At 26.5% G+C, this 13,331-nt stretch overlaps 1 protein-coding gene across 1 annotated transcript; it reads right to left on the bottom strand.

Annotated features, from left to right (window-relative positions):
• Nucleotides 1–324: 324 nt before the first annotated feature.
• Nucleotides 325–7,482, bottom strand: LOC111633965. The gene is made up of 5 exons (XM_023378623.1): nt 7,377–7,482; nt 6,295–6,512; nt 1,454–1,625; nt 1,263–1,385; nt 325–471 (listed from the first exon to the last, which is right to left on the bottom strand). Exons 1-5 carry the CDS (start codon nt 7,450–7,452, stop codon nt 326–328), a joined length of 735 nt encoding a protein of 244 aa, XP_023234391.1. The 5' UTR covers nt 7,453–7,482; the 3' UTR covers nt 325.
• Between the last annotated feature and the right edge of the window lie 5,849 nt (nt 7,483–13,331).

Genomic DNA, 13,331 nt, shown 5'->3' on the forward strand with positions numbered 1-13,331 from the left:
TTATTCGTTGCAAGGGATAATAAACTCCTTTGGCAACGAATAAGGTGTTTGTTACTTGATTAATTATTTTCCGAGTACGTTTCTGTTCAATGTATAAAAAACAATCTCATGTAATAGTGAAACCCGAATGTAAAAATAAAGTGAATTTTGATTTTTTGAGTAAGGTAAGTTGAGTTGAATTTATAAGAAACTCGATCTTTTGGCACTCGAATCTTTGCGGTGCGAAAACTGAGCCTTTCAACAAAAAAAAAAAAAATTATAATAATAATAACACTAAGAATGAAAACGTTTTCAATTTATAAAACATAAAAATACATTTATTAATTTAAATTGCGACATATTTATAAGAAATTTCATTTTTTCTCAGTTTCTTATTGAAACAATAGACGAAGCAGATTACGGACAATAATATACAAACGATGCCCAAGAAAATAGCCAAAACGATTTTCAATATAATGTGCCAGTCCATAGCTATAAATAAAATAAATAAATAAATAATCATTTTAAGTGAAATTTAAAACTTTTCAAATTATTATCATTTAATTAATTAATTAAAGACGTTGATTAGAAAATACGTCGTGAGTCGAAAGTCTGACAACCCGCTATCTCTAAACGTTATCTTCTCTTATATGAAATAAAACTAAAATTTACGATTTTAAATAGCTACTTCCTTAATGATTAAAATTATATTTAACATATTAACAAAACTATTATAATTTATTCAAATTTAATATAATCTGTGACGAGAATTTCTCTGATTAATTACATCGTCGACTTTTTTCCGTCCAATAGAAAGTGACGTTTAATGTGAATGATAACAAATTAAACTTGAAGTTTTGCAATATAGGATAGGGAAGATCGGAATTAGATGCAAAAAGAATAGGTTGCAACATATAAATAACATATACCTGAAACGTTGCAATGGGATCATGTCTGAAAATAAATAAATATATATAATAAAAATTTAGTTGCAACTTGTCTCTTAGATGTTGCACAATGCCACAGTGATGGGGCAAACCGCTACGTTTGTATTGCTCTGATATTTTTAGATACAAAAAATGAATAATATGTATTCAGTTTAAGTCTGTAGTCGTTTGTAGATGAAAATAAAAGCTAACTAGATTTTTGTATGTTTAATATAAAACCAAAAAGAATTTTTGATAAATGTTGTAACCTCTCCGTCTCCTTATCTATTTTATTTCATAATTTAGATTTTAAGATTAAAATTATAACATAATTATATACGTATAAGAATTACATACGGCAATCGATTTCGTCGCTATTGTCACCGCAATTATTTCTACCATCGCATAGAAGCCCCTTCCAAACACAATGATGATTGTCGCATAAAAAATTGTGTTCGTTTCCGCAATCTTTATGTAGAGCTGAAAAATTTAATTGTTTTAATCATTGAATTTTTCTGTTTTATATTGTTAGATGCGAATGTCTTTACCTAATCTGTATGAAGTGAAACTTAGTTGAAAACCAGTGTTGTGTGCGTTAACAAAGGCTTTCGAAGTGAAATAACGAACAGAAACTCCGGTATTGAAAGATTCCGACAATTTTCCTTTTAAATAGCAAAACTTCCTGCGACTGCAATCTTTTACTTCGTTAATTCCGCAAACCTGGTTAAATCATGTTAAAGAAATATTAAAATTACAGGCGAATGATTTTAATTAAAATCGTCAAAATTATAAAAAGTTATTAATTAAATTAATTTTATTTTTATTAATTGGATGGATGGTTTCTTACACTTACATAGTAATTTATTGTATAAATATAAAAACTATTTAGCTAATAAAATCGTTAGTAAATTTTATCGAATTACAGTAGAGTGTCGATTACTCAACAAATCGATTAACCGAATCGATTTCAAAGAGTAATAATTCCAGAAATTAGAGAGATTTTACGTAATAACGATTTTCGATGATCTCCCGTAGGCCTTCTATTGAGCTATCTCGTTACTAACACGTGTTAGGTTTTATTTATTATAGTACAGACAGAAAAACACGATTAATGAGTCATAAGCTGCTGTCACTGTGCCTATATACAGAGAAGCATTTGATGCATTAGAAATAATGTTGATACGGTTAGGAATGCAACCTGCAGCAGATTTCCCATCTCTCATGACGATCGAGCGATCCAGGAATTTAGCAACTTTAAAAATGGGAAAAAAATCTACGTAAAACCATGCAAAATATGTGACTTCCTTCAAGAAAACTTATAATAAATAACTTTTGCATTTGTATTTTATTCGATATTAATGTTACTTTGAATTCAAAATAAAAAGTACAGTACTTAAAGGTTTCATCAGTAGGCCTATCTTATAGATTGTCACGAAAGACTAGAGTTTGTTTTTAATAAATTAGACAATTTTTCCTTATTTCTTATTCGTATAGACTATAGTAATTTCTATGCCTTAATCTTTCTTAATTATTGTAAAATTTCTAGAGTTAAAATTAATATTTTTACTTTATTTAAGTTATTTACTTTTTAATTCTTTCCCAAATGTGATCAGATATCCGAAATTGTCCTTCCCTGCCCAATTATTTCGAATAATCGACACTCTACTTTATATATACAAATATATTATTTATATTTATATATACAAATATAAATAATTAACTAAATAAATACAGTAGATGGGTGAATATCGGTTCCATTCTTCATTATTATTTTGAGAAACTGGAAAGACTATATTATTATTATTATTATTTTCAAATCTATCATAGACCATAAAAGATTAATATTATATATTTAATTTTTTTACTCAAATTATTAATATCCAGTTACTCGTCAAAAGATGAATTTAAAACCATGTCATTGTTTTAAATTCTATTTATATTGTAGATAACACATTTACAAAGAAAGCCATATATAATTGATTTATCTCTTAGAAAAAGACATTATGTAGACGCTTTGAAAGCTGGTTAACATCCGGAATTTGTTTACATTTCCTTTAATTATTACGAAATTTCGAAAATAAAAGCGCATATTCTCATTCGCCAATCAGATTTTGTTCGGAAAAATTCAATAAAAGATTGTTGAAATATTTTTTGGTAAAATAATCACTGGCAACAGTGTTTGAGAGTATGAATTACGGCGAGTATACGTCTAAATGATTACACAAAAAATAAGAAGATAATTTAAATTTAATTTAAACGAAAAAAATAAACATGAAATTTTGAAAGAATCTAAAGTTTTAATATTAAATAATAATTTATTTAACGTAATATTAAAATGCATTCAAAATGTAATTAATTATAATTAATTAACTCGAAGTCGCTCCCAGAATATTCCACACTTGATATGTTGATAAATTTGAAAATAGATTTTATTTTGTCATTTATGATAGGACCTGTCCTTTTTAATTTATTTCTGTTTTCTTAGTTTTTATTTAAAGAAAACTCTTGCTCTATCAACGAAGTATAGATTACAGTTTATATTTTGTAGCTTAATTAATTAATAACTTAATTTTTATGTAAATTCAAGAATTAGATTTTCCGTGCTTATTTTATAATTTTAGATGCATTTTAAAAGAATTAATATTTCGAAACCGTTCTTCATTTCCGACGTGCTCCATTTTTTTCGATATATAAATAGCACATTGACCACCGTATTTTGTCCTTAAGATTTGCATAGTTAAAGTTAATGACGTTCGAATCAATCAAAAATTTATGCAGAGATCCATATTTAGTGCTATTATTTTTGTTTAATAAATGAATTAATATTAAAACGCTTTAAAAATTTGATATACTTTAGGTTAACGTTGTAATTATTACATTACTACATCCGTATCACGTCTGAATTATTAGTAACTATGATCGATTATATGTATGGACAAGATGCTATATTTATACGATTAATAGTGAATAATATCATAATTGAGAACAAAATCTTGAAATTTACAAGAAAAAATTTGAAAAGTCTCTGAAACAATCTCTACTGATTCAAAATTGTCTGGTAATATTTGCTGGTAATGCGACGGCTCCAGCATTTGCACTTACTTTCCGGTTGTTCGGTGGGTTATTCTCCTCGGTTGGACCCCCCATGGACAACGACAAATGCTAACCGGGTTTCGAATGGACTTTGTCGAGACGACAGTCGTAAATAGATTGATCGCTCTTTTCTCTACCCTGTTAATAACTTACTTCTATTGTTACATTCTTTCAGACTTCTCGGCTTACAGTTTTATATTTATAACTATAATTATGTAAAAGTAACAATATACGTTGCTTTGTAAGTTTTCTTTGTAAGAAAGCTTACAAAGCAACGTATATTGTTATGTTGCTTTCTTACATATAAAATTATTAGTTTTTATCAAAATTTAATAAGTGGCGATAATTGCAAATTGTTAAGCATCGAAGTGCACAAAATAAGAATTAAATGTAGCAATGATAGAGATTAGAAAGATAAAGAGATAGATAGAAAGAGAGAGAGAATCTAACACTATTCTAACTATTAATCTGTTTTCACAGATATTATTATACACGAAAGTTTTAAACATATTTATTCTTATTAAATTATTCTTTTATAGTTTTAGTCTTGTTCCACTAAGTTCGATATACTTAGGAGATTAATGGTAACTTTCGTCTAACGGTGTCATTTATGTGAAATTATAACTTGCGAAAAGAATAGGGTATACGGCCGTATTCACAATCAAGTATCAAAATATCAAAACCTAGAGAAGTTAACCAATTACCATTCACTTTATTTTTAGTACGTAAATCAGATTCGTAACTACGGGGGCTAAGAGATGGTTAAGACATCCAGCTTAGTCAGCTGTGTCCGAATGCAGTTTATATAATATAAGCTCTCTCTTTCATCACATAAACTTAAACTATTGTTACTTATTTTTACATAAGCAGTAGCTAATAGACCTAGTACGGGCTGGAAAAAATATATATATATCATTCACAATTTTTTCACCTTCCTTTCTAGCCTCCTCCCAATGATTTATTTCTGGCTACGACACTGATTTATTGCTTATTACGCACTGTACATACGCTTATTGGTTAATTCCTAATTCTAACTCTTAATTCTTGGTTGTGATTACGGGTGATAATAATCCCAAAAAATTCCGAAAAAAATCACGAAACCATTTTTTACGAAGTTAATTGAAAATATTACACAAAATAACACAATCTATTGTATTTTATAAACTCTTTAGCAGTTTTTATTTTTTACCTTAATTAAATCGTCGAAAAAACTGTCCATTTTAATCGTCTTTTATCTCTATATTAGGTTTATTATTGGCTGGTGTGAAATTCGACACGAGGAGGCATTCATTCTCTTAAATGTCCGTAGTGATTATATTATTGGCCAGATGGCGCTTCATCTTTCTTACTCCACGAGAACGGAATCGAAAGCGATCGATGATATATTCCCTGTCTCATTAGGCTACTTTATAGCAAATCTGTATTCTGTAAATCTCGCCTTTACCTTTTACCTTTTACATATGCAAATTTATCGCCAATACTAGTTGTTTCGAATTATTACAGATGTATTTATTTATAATACTCGCAACTTTTGACTGTTTTTTTCATAAAGTTGCGCAAAGTTTTATATGTGCAAAACTTCGAAAATAATACTTAAAATTTCAATTGAAGCTATTAAATTACATAGAAAGGGTCGTAGGCCCAATCATTACGCTATAAAAATCATTTTTTATTCTTATAGTAATAAAATCTACAAGTATTATATAAATAATAATCACTGAACTATCATATAAACATGGGTTTGAATCACTAGTTTCGTATGAATGTGAAAGGGAAAATCATATTTTATTACGTTATTAAATATTTGAAAATTATGAGTTATACGGTTTAAATTCGTATACTTATGCAAGTTTAGTTTATCTTTACACACATATAAATAAATTTCAATTGTTAAAAATAATGGATATTAATAAAAGGAGTGGAATTGCTCTCTTGCTTAAAAATACATTCGACAATTATTGATTTTATGACTGTTTTAAGACCCTTTATAGAAATATTGAGGCATATAGTTTTAAAAAACGGCTGAATCGATCATTAAAAAAATATCTAAGCACGTGATCCTATGTATTTTTCTGTTCTTTTCAAGAATAATTGTTATAAGTTTCTTAACTAGTCACAAAACACAGAGAAGGGATTAAAAAAAAGAGGATAATAACCTAATATAGATGTATTATATAATTAACAATTCATATTATTTTAAAAAAAGGAATATAATAGTCTCTTGTTTAATGAGTTTAGATGAAAATACTCGAAATTGTAAGTTCTTGATTTGATACTTATTTAAAAATGATATTACCTGTATATAATTTCTGCATAAAGGATCCATGGAAATGTCCACGTGTTCGAAAGAGACGACGGTTCCGAATCCCATTTCTGGTTCTATCAAAACGTTACATTTACGGTTAATTGTAGAAGAACCATGAACAGAAGCCGACAAAACGGCATTCGAATCGTATCCTGACGACTTCAGTTCTATCCTTAACGTGCCATTTAAACATTCTTCTTCGATAAAATCTGCAAATAAATTTAAATTATTTCATATTAAAAGAATTTTAAGAAAACAGTTTTTGGTCTTAAATTCTAGACTTAATATAAATTGTGGTATTCAAAATTCACCCATTTCCTTTTAAGTGGAATTAACATAATATTATGGTAGGCCTTTGTTAATTTGAATTTCAAACGATCCGTTTGAAATTCAAATTAAGTATTTCTTTTTAATTATGTAATTTATAACGAAACTTTATCAATATTTGTATTATGATTAAGATTGCATTTAAATGTTATCAGCATTAGGAATAAGCACATTATTAAAGTCAATAATTTTAATTCTAGATTAAAGTTGTTAATGTAGTGTACAATAGAGAATTTCTAATTAATCTTCTTTAAATATATTTTTGCTTAAATTACTTTATTTATTTCTTAAATACTAGTGAACAGTTCGTTTAAATCTAGTTTGGAAATAAATATAATAGTTACCAACCGAACTGATATAATAATTAATTAGGCCTATATTAATTTGTTTAGACAGTTCTAAGTAGCATAAAGTGGTCCTAATAGGTTAGTTTTTGTTTTAAAAATAAATAAATAAGTTATAGTAGATCTATATACAATACGTATTAACTCAGACTGAGCTGTTTGTAACTTATTTTTTAAAACTTTGGCAAATAAAATTATTTTAATAGAAAAAAATTCATAAAATTAAATACTTTACAAAAAGTTATAAAATTTTACTTGCAAATGAAATAAATTTGAAAGTTTCTAATCTGAATAAGACTACGTTAATAATTAATTAGTAGTAATAAAAACTGAAACTTGTGACGAATTAAATAAAAATTTTATAGAATTGAAATTTGTTTACTAAAACAAAATCGAACTTACATAACCGTCGACAAATTGCGAAATCTGAAGTTAATAAAATTATTGTAATTAAGAAAAAGTTGAAAATGGCTACCATTTCTGAGCTTGCTAATATCTTGTCGTTATCAATACGGTATCCGGAGCAACCGATATTCTTTACACTGTTTACTGAGTCATATCTCGAGAATTGATACTGAAATTTAAGATAATAAATGAAATAATTCCGAGACAATTAAATATATCGGATTCTACAAATAGAAATATTGCGCTATTACTTAATAGTTTTATGATTTATATCAAAAATTGATTTAACATAGGCAAATAAGTAAAATAATACAACATTCATTTGAAAAAAGGCCAATAAATTCGTGAAGTGTCAAATAACAGGCTATTTTCACTACTTGAAATCCACAGAAACAATAACTAAAAGAAGTAAATTTTCGTGAATAAATTTTCGTGAATAAATTCCATAACACTTAATTATTTTCTAGACATTTTTTTTAAAACCGAAAATAAACTATTATTGAATATTTACATGTTAAAATTTCTAAAAATATTAAATTTATTAATGTTTTTTTTTTCCTAAAATAATTGGATACAATAAGTTTCATGCCATAACACCTGAAAGGATCGCAGCTGCCGCATGGTCTATATCGCTGTGGCCCCATTTCTTGGTCTGCTCGATCCCCTAACATCATCTCTTCGAACTTTTTCTTTGTGGTCATGTTAAGGATTGTGTGTACACTACAAAAGTACTAGACATGAGAGCCTCGCGTAAAGAATCGTGGATGCCATTAACAGAGTGATTTCTAACATGCTGGCTACATGCATCCTAATATACTATACAGTACAGCACTTCCTACGTCAGAAGCATATGTGGAAATGTACTGATTTAATGTAGAGACTATCTTTTTCGAATGGTACTTTCTGTGTTCCATTGTCTACGGTACTGTACTCACGTTTCTTTATCTAAAATTCATCCAGAAAACTAGGAACGTTCGAAAGGAATACCTTATATTTTTATTCATTTACCAGAAAATACTAATCACTGAAAAAAGTGTTTTTTTCTTTAATTAGAGCGTTTATAGTTAACTAAAATCCGTCATAGAAGTGTCAAATTTTAGTTTATTAAAATCGAAATTAAACTTCATTTTCATTTTATTACAACATTCAAAATTATCAAAGTAATATAAAAATTTAAAAAATGAATAAAAATACTTATAATTTAACGGTTCAAATTACATCAGTATTTTTATTTTAAGATAAGTTTATAAACCTTAATAAAACATATTTCCATAATATAAATTCGAACTCATTGGTTTAAGCATGAATTATAAGTCGCATGACGTTATTTAAATTTAATATTGAGGAAAATGTGTAAAGTATAGACACTATAATTATAGAAAATAAAGAACATTCTTTGAATTTAAATGAAGACAATGGCTAAAACATTGACGACAAACTAATTTCGATGACAATGCATTTTTATGATGTTTCAGAGGAGATGGCTCATCCCAATCATCTCGCATAAAATTGTTTATAAGAATCTAAAGTTTATTTAATTAAAATTTTTGATTTCTTGTAAACATTTTGATTTAATTAATTCAAATTAATATTAAAATTTACATAAAACGAATTAGTCATTTGTATATAAATATAATACGAGCAGAAATAATTTTTAATACAAGGTTTTCATTTTATTTTCTGTAAATATTTACTTATAATTTACACGTCTTGATATATAAGCTTGTTTAAAAGAACTTATAATGAAAAATTTTATATATTAATTAAAATTATAATTAGTTATATTCTGAATAATTTAATATAGGCCTATTTATTGATTAGTTTATTCGATATTTAAGTGTTAAAGTCTATATAACACTTTCTATTAAAAGTAAATTAGAAAAGTCTTATAAAAAATAGAATAAATTGATCATTTTGATCTCATAAAACAATTTATCCATTTCTTTATTATATTTAAGTAATATTACTTATTATTTACATGATAAAGATATCGCTAGCACTCTTCAGTTTTTGTTAAAAAATTAACGAAATTATTTTATTAGATTATTTCTTAATTTATAGACTTTAGCCATAGCTTAGCGACCGAAATAATCGCAAATTAATCAAAAATTTTTATATGGTTACCAAGTAAATATTTTCTATTTTGATGATTACAAATCATATTTGTGTTATTATTTATTTAAACCGATGAATCAGTCGCATTTATTGACTCAATATAAAATAAACGAATGAATTCTACTAACAACATTAAAAATTTCGAGTTATTATTATTATTATTTTCGTTTTAGAAAGGTTATCTTTTAATTCGGAAGAGAAAAAAGGTTATTTTTAAGAACTTTTTCATGTCGTGCCAACAAAAATAACTTAAAATAACAACAAAAAATAAATATAAAATCTATTGAAAGTCCATTGTTTCTATTGACAAAGCAAACTTTGTAGAGAAAAACATGACATTTTTAATTAGATAACTTGTTTAATCTGCACATGTCATGTCTTTATGCCATTTTTTAACCAAAAAAGTTTAATCTTATTTATTTTTTTATAAATATCATCTAGCGATTTAATGGGATTATAAATAAGCTATATTATTGTTTATAAATAACAAAATCTTTGTTTCTTTAATTGAAATAGTCCTAAAAGTTCTATATATAACATTTTACACGAGATATAGGGATTTTCATATATTAGAATAATAAATGAATACATCTTTAATTGACGATTGAATCAAAATTAATAGAGACAACAAATTAGACAATATCTTCGTAACGCTAAGTGGTATTTAAATCTTAAATAGCTAAGCATGTGTATATATAACTCATATTAATTAATATTAGAAAAATAAGTTACTCTTGAAGTAAACTTAAATTTCGGGTAATTCCAACTGTAAACAATTAATAAATTAAGATTTATATTATAAAGGGTAATAAATATTTATACGTTTAATCAAATAATAATCAGATAACACCTGGAAAATCCGTTTTGAAGTTGACCTTAATTTATTGAATATTTATTTTATATTATTGTTATAATATTTTCTATTTTTTCGATTGCTTAAATAGCATGTCACACTTTTGTATTTTATATAAAAAGAATCCATATCTTATAATTTAGGCAAATCGTATCATATCTAATACTTTGCTTAGGTTAAAACGGTTTGTTTTTCTTAGGTTTAACCTAAGAAAAAACAAAGATCTAATTACAATTGGGCCTAATATAGGCCTAATTACGTTCGGCATAGAAATTATTTGTAAGTTGTATGTTTCGCAGCTCGTAGTTTCGCGAATTCTATTTTAAAGCATATATTTTCTTACCAGAATTTGCATGTCCTAGTTTAAATGTGCTTGAGACTAAATCGACAAGAAATAGATTAACTTATTATGTTTATATCAATACGTAATTTTCATAATTCATAAAACAATGCGATGAACTGGAAATACTGTATATCAATTTCATTAAAATAAACATTTTCATGTGAGAACCAATGAAGAAAATTACAAAAAATGCGGGCAATTATTTATTGTAACATCGTTACAATGCCGGGCTTCAATTTTTAATCATATTTTTAATAATTTTTATCTTAAAATATATGCTCTCCACCTCAAATTAGTAGTTCCTTACCCCTGTACTGTGCTGTACATCATACTTTTCTTTTAACAATAGAGTCGTATCGGTCATCTATTAACTGTTTTCAGGGGAAAAGATTTAAATTGAAATAACGTAACTTTTTGTTTGAAGTGAAGACTTATATGTAGTTAATCGGGGCCTCCTGCTTCTGTGATTTCCATATACGGTTTCGTTTTTCATGTATCTAATTCTGTTCTCGATATTTAGGAAAGACGGACAGACGAACGACAGTGGAACTTATAGGTCTACAAATTTTTTTCAAATTGCAGCCCAATTAACCTATTATATAATTAATTTTATATCTTGTTTAATTTTTTAAGAATTTAAAAAATACCGTTTTTAATAGTCTATTCTGTCGACGTGGCGTGTCTAAAAACTATTCATCGAAACGTTATCAGGAATAATGATAACATTTCATTCTAGTGTAATCTTGGCCCTCAGTAGTTATCTATGAAACAATACTGATTTAAGTCTTCTCTCTCCTCTCCTTCTTCTTTTATTTTTTTACGTGCATTAAAACGTTTTTCTTGTCGAAACTATCAAAGCACTTTGATCCGTATGTTCTGGGATTAAATTAGAGCCAGTTATTTCTTGTCTTAGACCGTCTAATTCTTTAATTCTTTCTCTCTTTACTTACAGCATGGATTCGATATAGGCTATATTGAAAGATTATTCTTTTTTAGTTACTCGCATGTAGTTTTTTTTCCCATATTTTAAGTCGATGTTAAAAAGACTTCATCGAATACAGTGGTGCCTCGTACTTCGAATTTAATTCATTCCAGAAGACCGTTTGAACTCTGATTCGTTCGAACTCTGAAGCGTTCGTAGTTAGAGTCGTCCGAAGTACGAGGTAGCACTGTATTGAAAAATAATGTATGGATGTCTAGCAATAAAAAAGACATTATTATTATTGTAAACAAAACGAGATCCGAACTATAAACAAGATAATTTCTTTTTAACAATTAGGAAAAAATTTTTTTCGATATTTTCACGAATTACAAATATTCTATTAATTATTTAAAAACATATTACTAATGTTGCAATATGATAAAGATGAAATGAAATATAGTTTTATATTTGTTCTCTAGGCGCCATTATATAAACCTTTGCTGGGGTTCGGACTACTTTCTAAATCTAATAAAAACGTATCTTTAAAGATTGAACAAGAAAATGTCTTTATAAGAATGGAATTTTTAAAAATTTTCATTCTAACGGCAATTGTAAGTATGCATTGGAATATTTTATATTACATTCATAAAAGTTTTATTTGATTCTACCAGTAAATATCAGAGTTAGAATAGAGGCTATACAATACTCGTCCGTTACTTTGCGTAACAAAAGTTGAAATGGTTGAAATTTAACTCTATAAAATAGCAAAAATATTTATAACGGTTATAGTTATAGAGAAAATGCGTATTTCTAACTCAAATTTTCTCTAAATTCGTTTAAAATCATTTAATTTATTTCAATGTAAAGAATTTACACATTTTTTGATTGTAGTTAAACGGCAGATAGGATAGCATTTTACATAAAGAATAACCTTCGTAATTAAAACGTATCTTTTCGTATAAATTTTTATAAAAATGTGATTTTTATATGCTTAGTAAGTTTTATACGTCTAACATTAACGGAGCTAGTACATGATTAGAAGGACAAGTAAAAAATAGGCAACTGAGCGTTCTCTTAAAAAACAAGGAAGGAGACTATTTAATATATTTTGTTTTATTCATAAAAATTATAATAAAATAATGTAAAAAGATCTTCGGAGAAGTTTAGAATTTTAGTAGCTGATGATAAAAAGATCAGTTATTTAATTTATTGTTTGTTTTGATTGAAGTTAATAGATCATATGGACTTGACAAATGTGACTTTTCTCGTTAAATGTAAAGAATTTTAAGAGTAGAGAAATGGAAACTTAAGGGAAGTTGTACTAAAATTATATTGTAGACAATGTAGTTTGGACGATTTTGAAAGCAAATATTGTATTTCTATTATATACAGTATACTTGTATTCTATTATATCCTATTCTATTATCTGTATTATCCAAAAATACGTTTGCTAGAATTTATTGTAAAAATCTAACATGCTGTAAATGTTTTCTATTTTTTAAAATAGATTATTTATGACTGAAATGTTTTTTTTTTTTTTTTTTTTGTAGGAAGAAAGGAAAGAAACTTCATGAATAAAGTATTTCTGCATGTTATATTGACCTTTACATGTGCATGAAAATATTAATCAAAAGAATTACAGTTATTGTTTCATTTAAAATAATTGTATTTGAGATACGTTACAGTACTTTCAATAGAAAAAAACGACTTGGAGTTTAA

Source organism: Centruroides sculpturatus, unplaced genomic scaffold (genome assembly GCF_000671375.1).
Source record: "Centruroides sculpturatus isolate CEXI.00-Female unplaced genomic scaffold, Cexi_2.0 scaffold662, whole genome shotgun sequence".
Classification (NCBI taxonomy): domain Eukaryota; kingdom Metazoa; phylum Arthropoda; class Arachnida; order Scorpiones; family Buthidae; genus Centruroides; species Centruroides sculpturatus.

Coding starts and splice junctions, on each gene's coding strand:
- LOC111633965 (XM_023378623.1), bottom strand. CDS start 7,452: ATGGTAGCCATTTTCAACTTTTTCTTAATTACAATAATTTTATTAACT. Junction 1,626..6,294: donor TATGCAGAAATTATATACAG/GTAATATCATTT, acceptor TGATTTAACCAG/GTTTGCGGAATTAACGAAGT. Junction 472..1,262: donor TAGCGACGAAATCGATTGCC/GTATGTAATTCT, acceptor TTTTATTTATAG/CTATGGACTGGCACATTATA.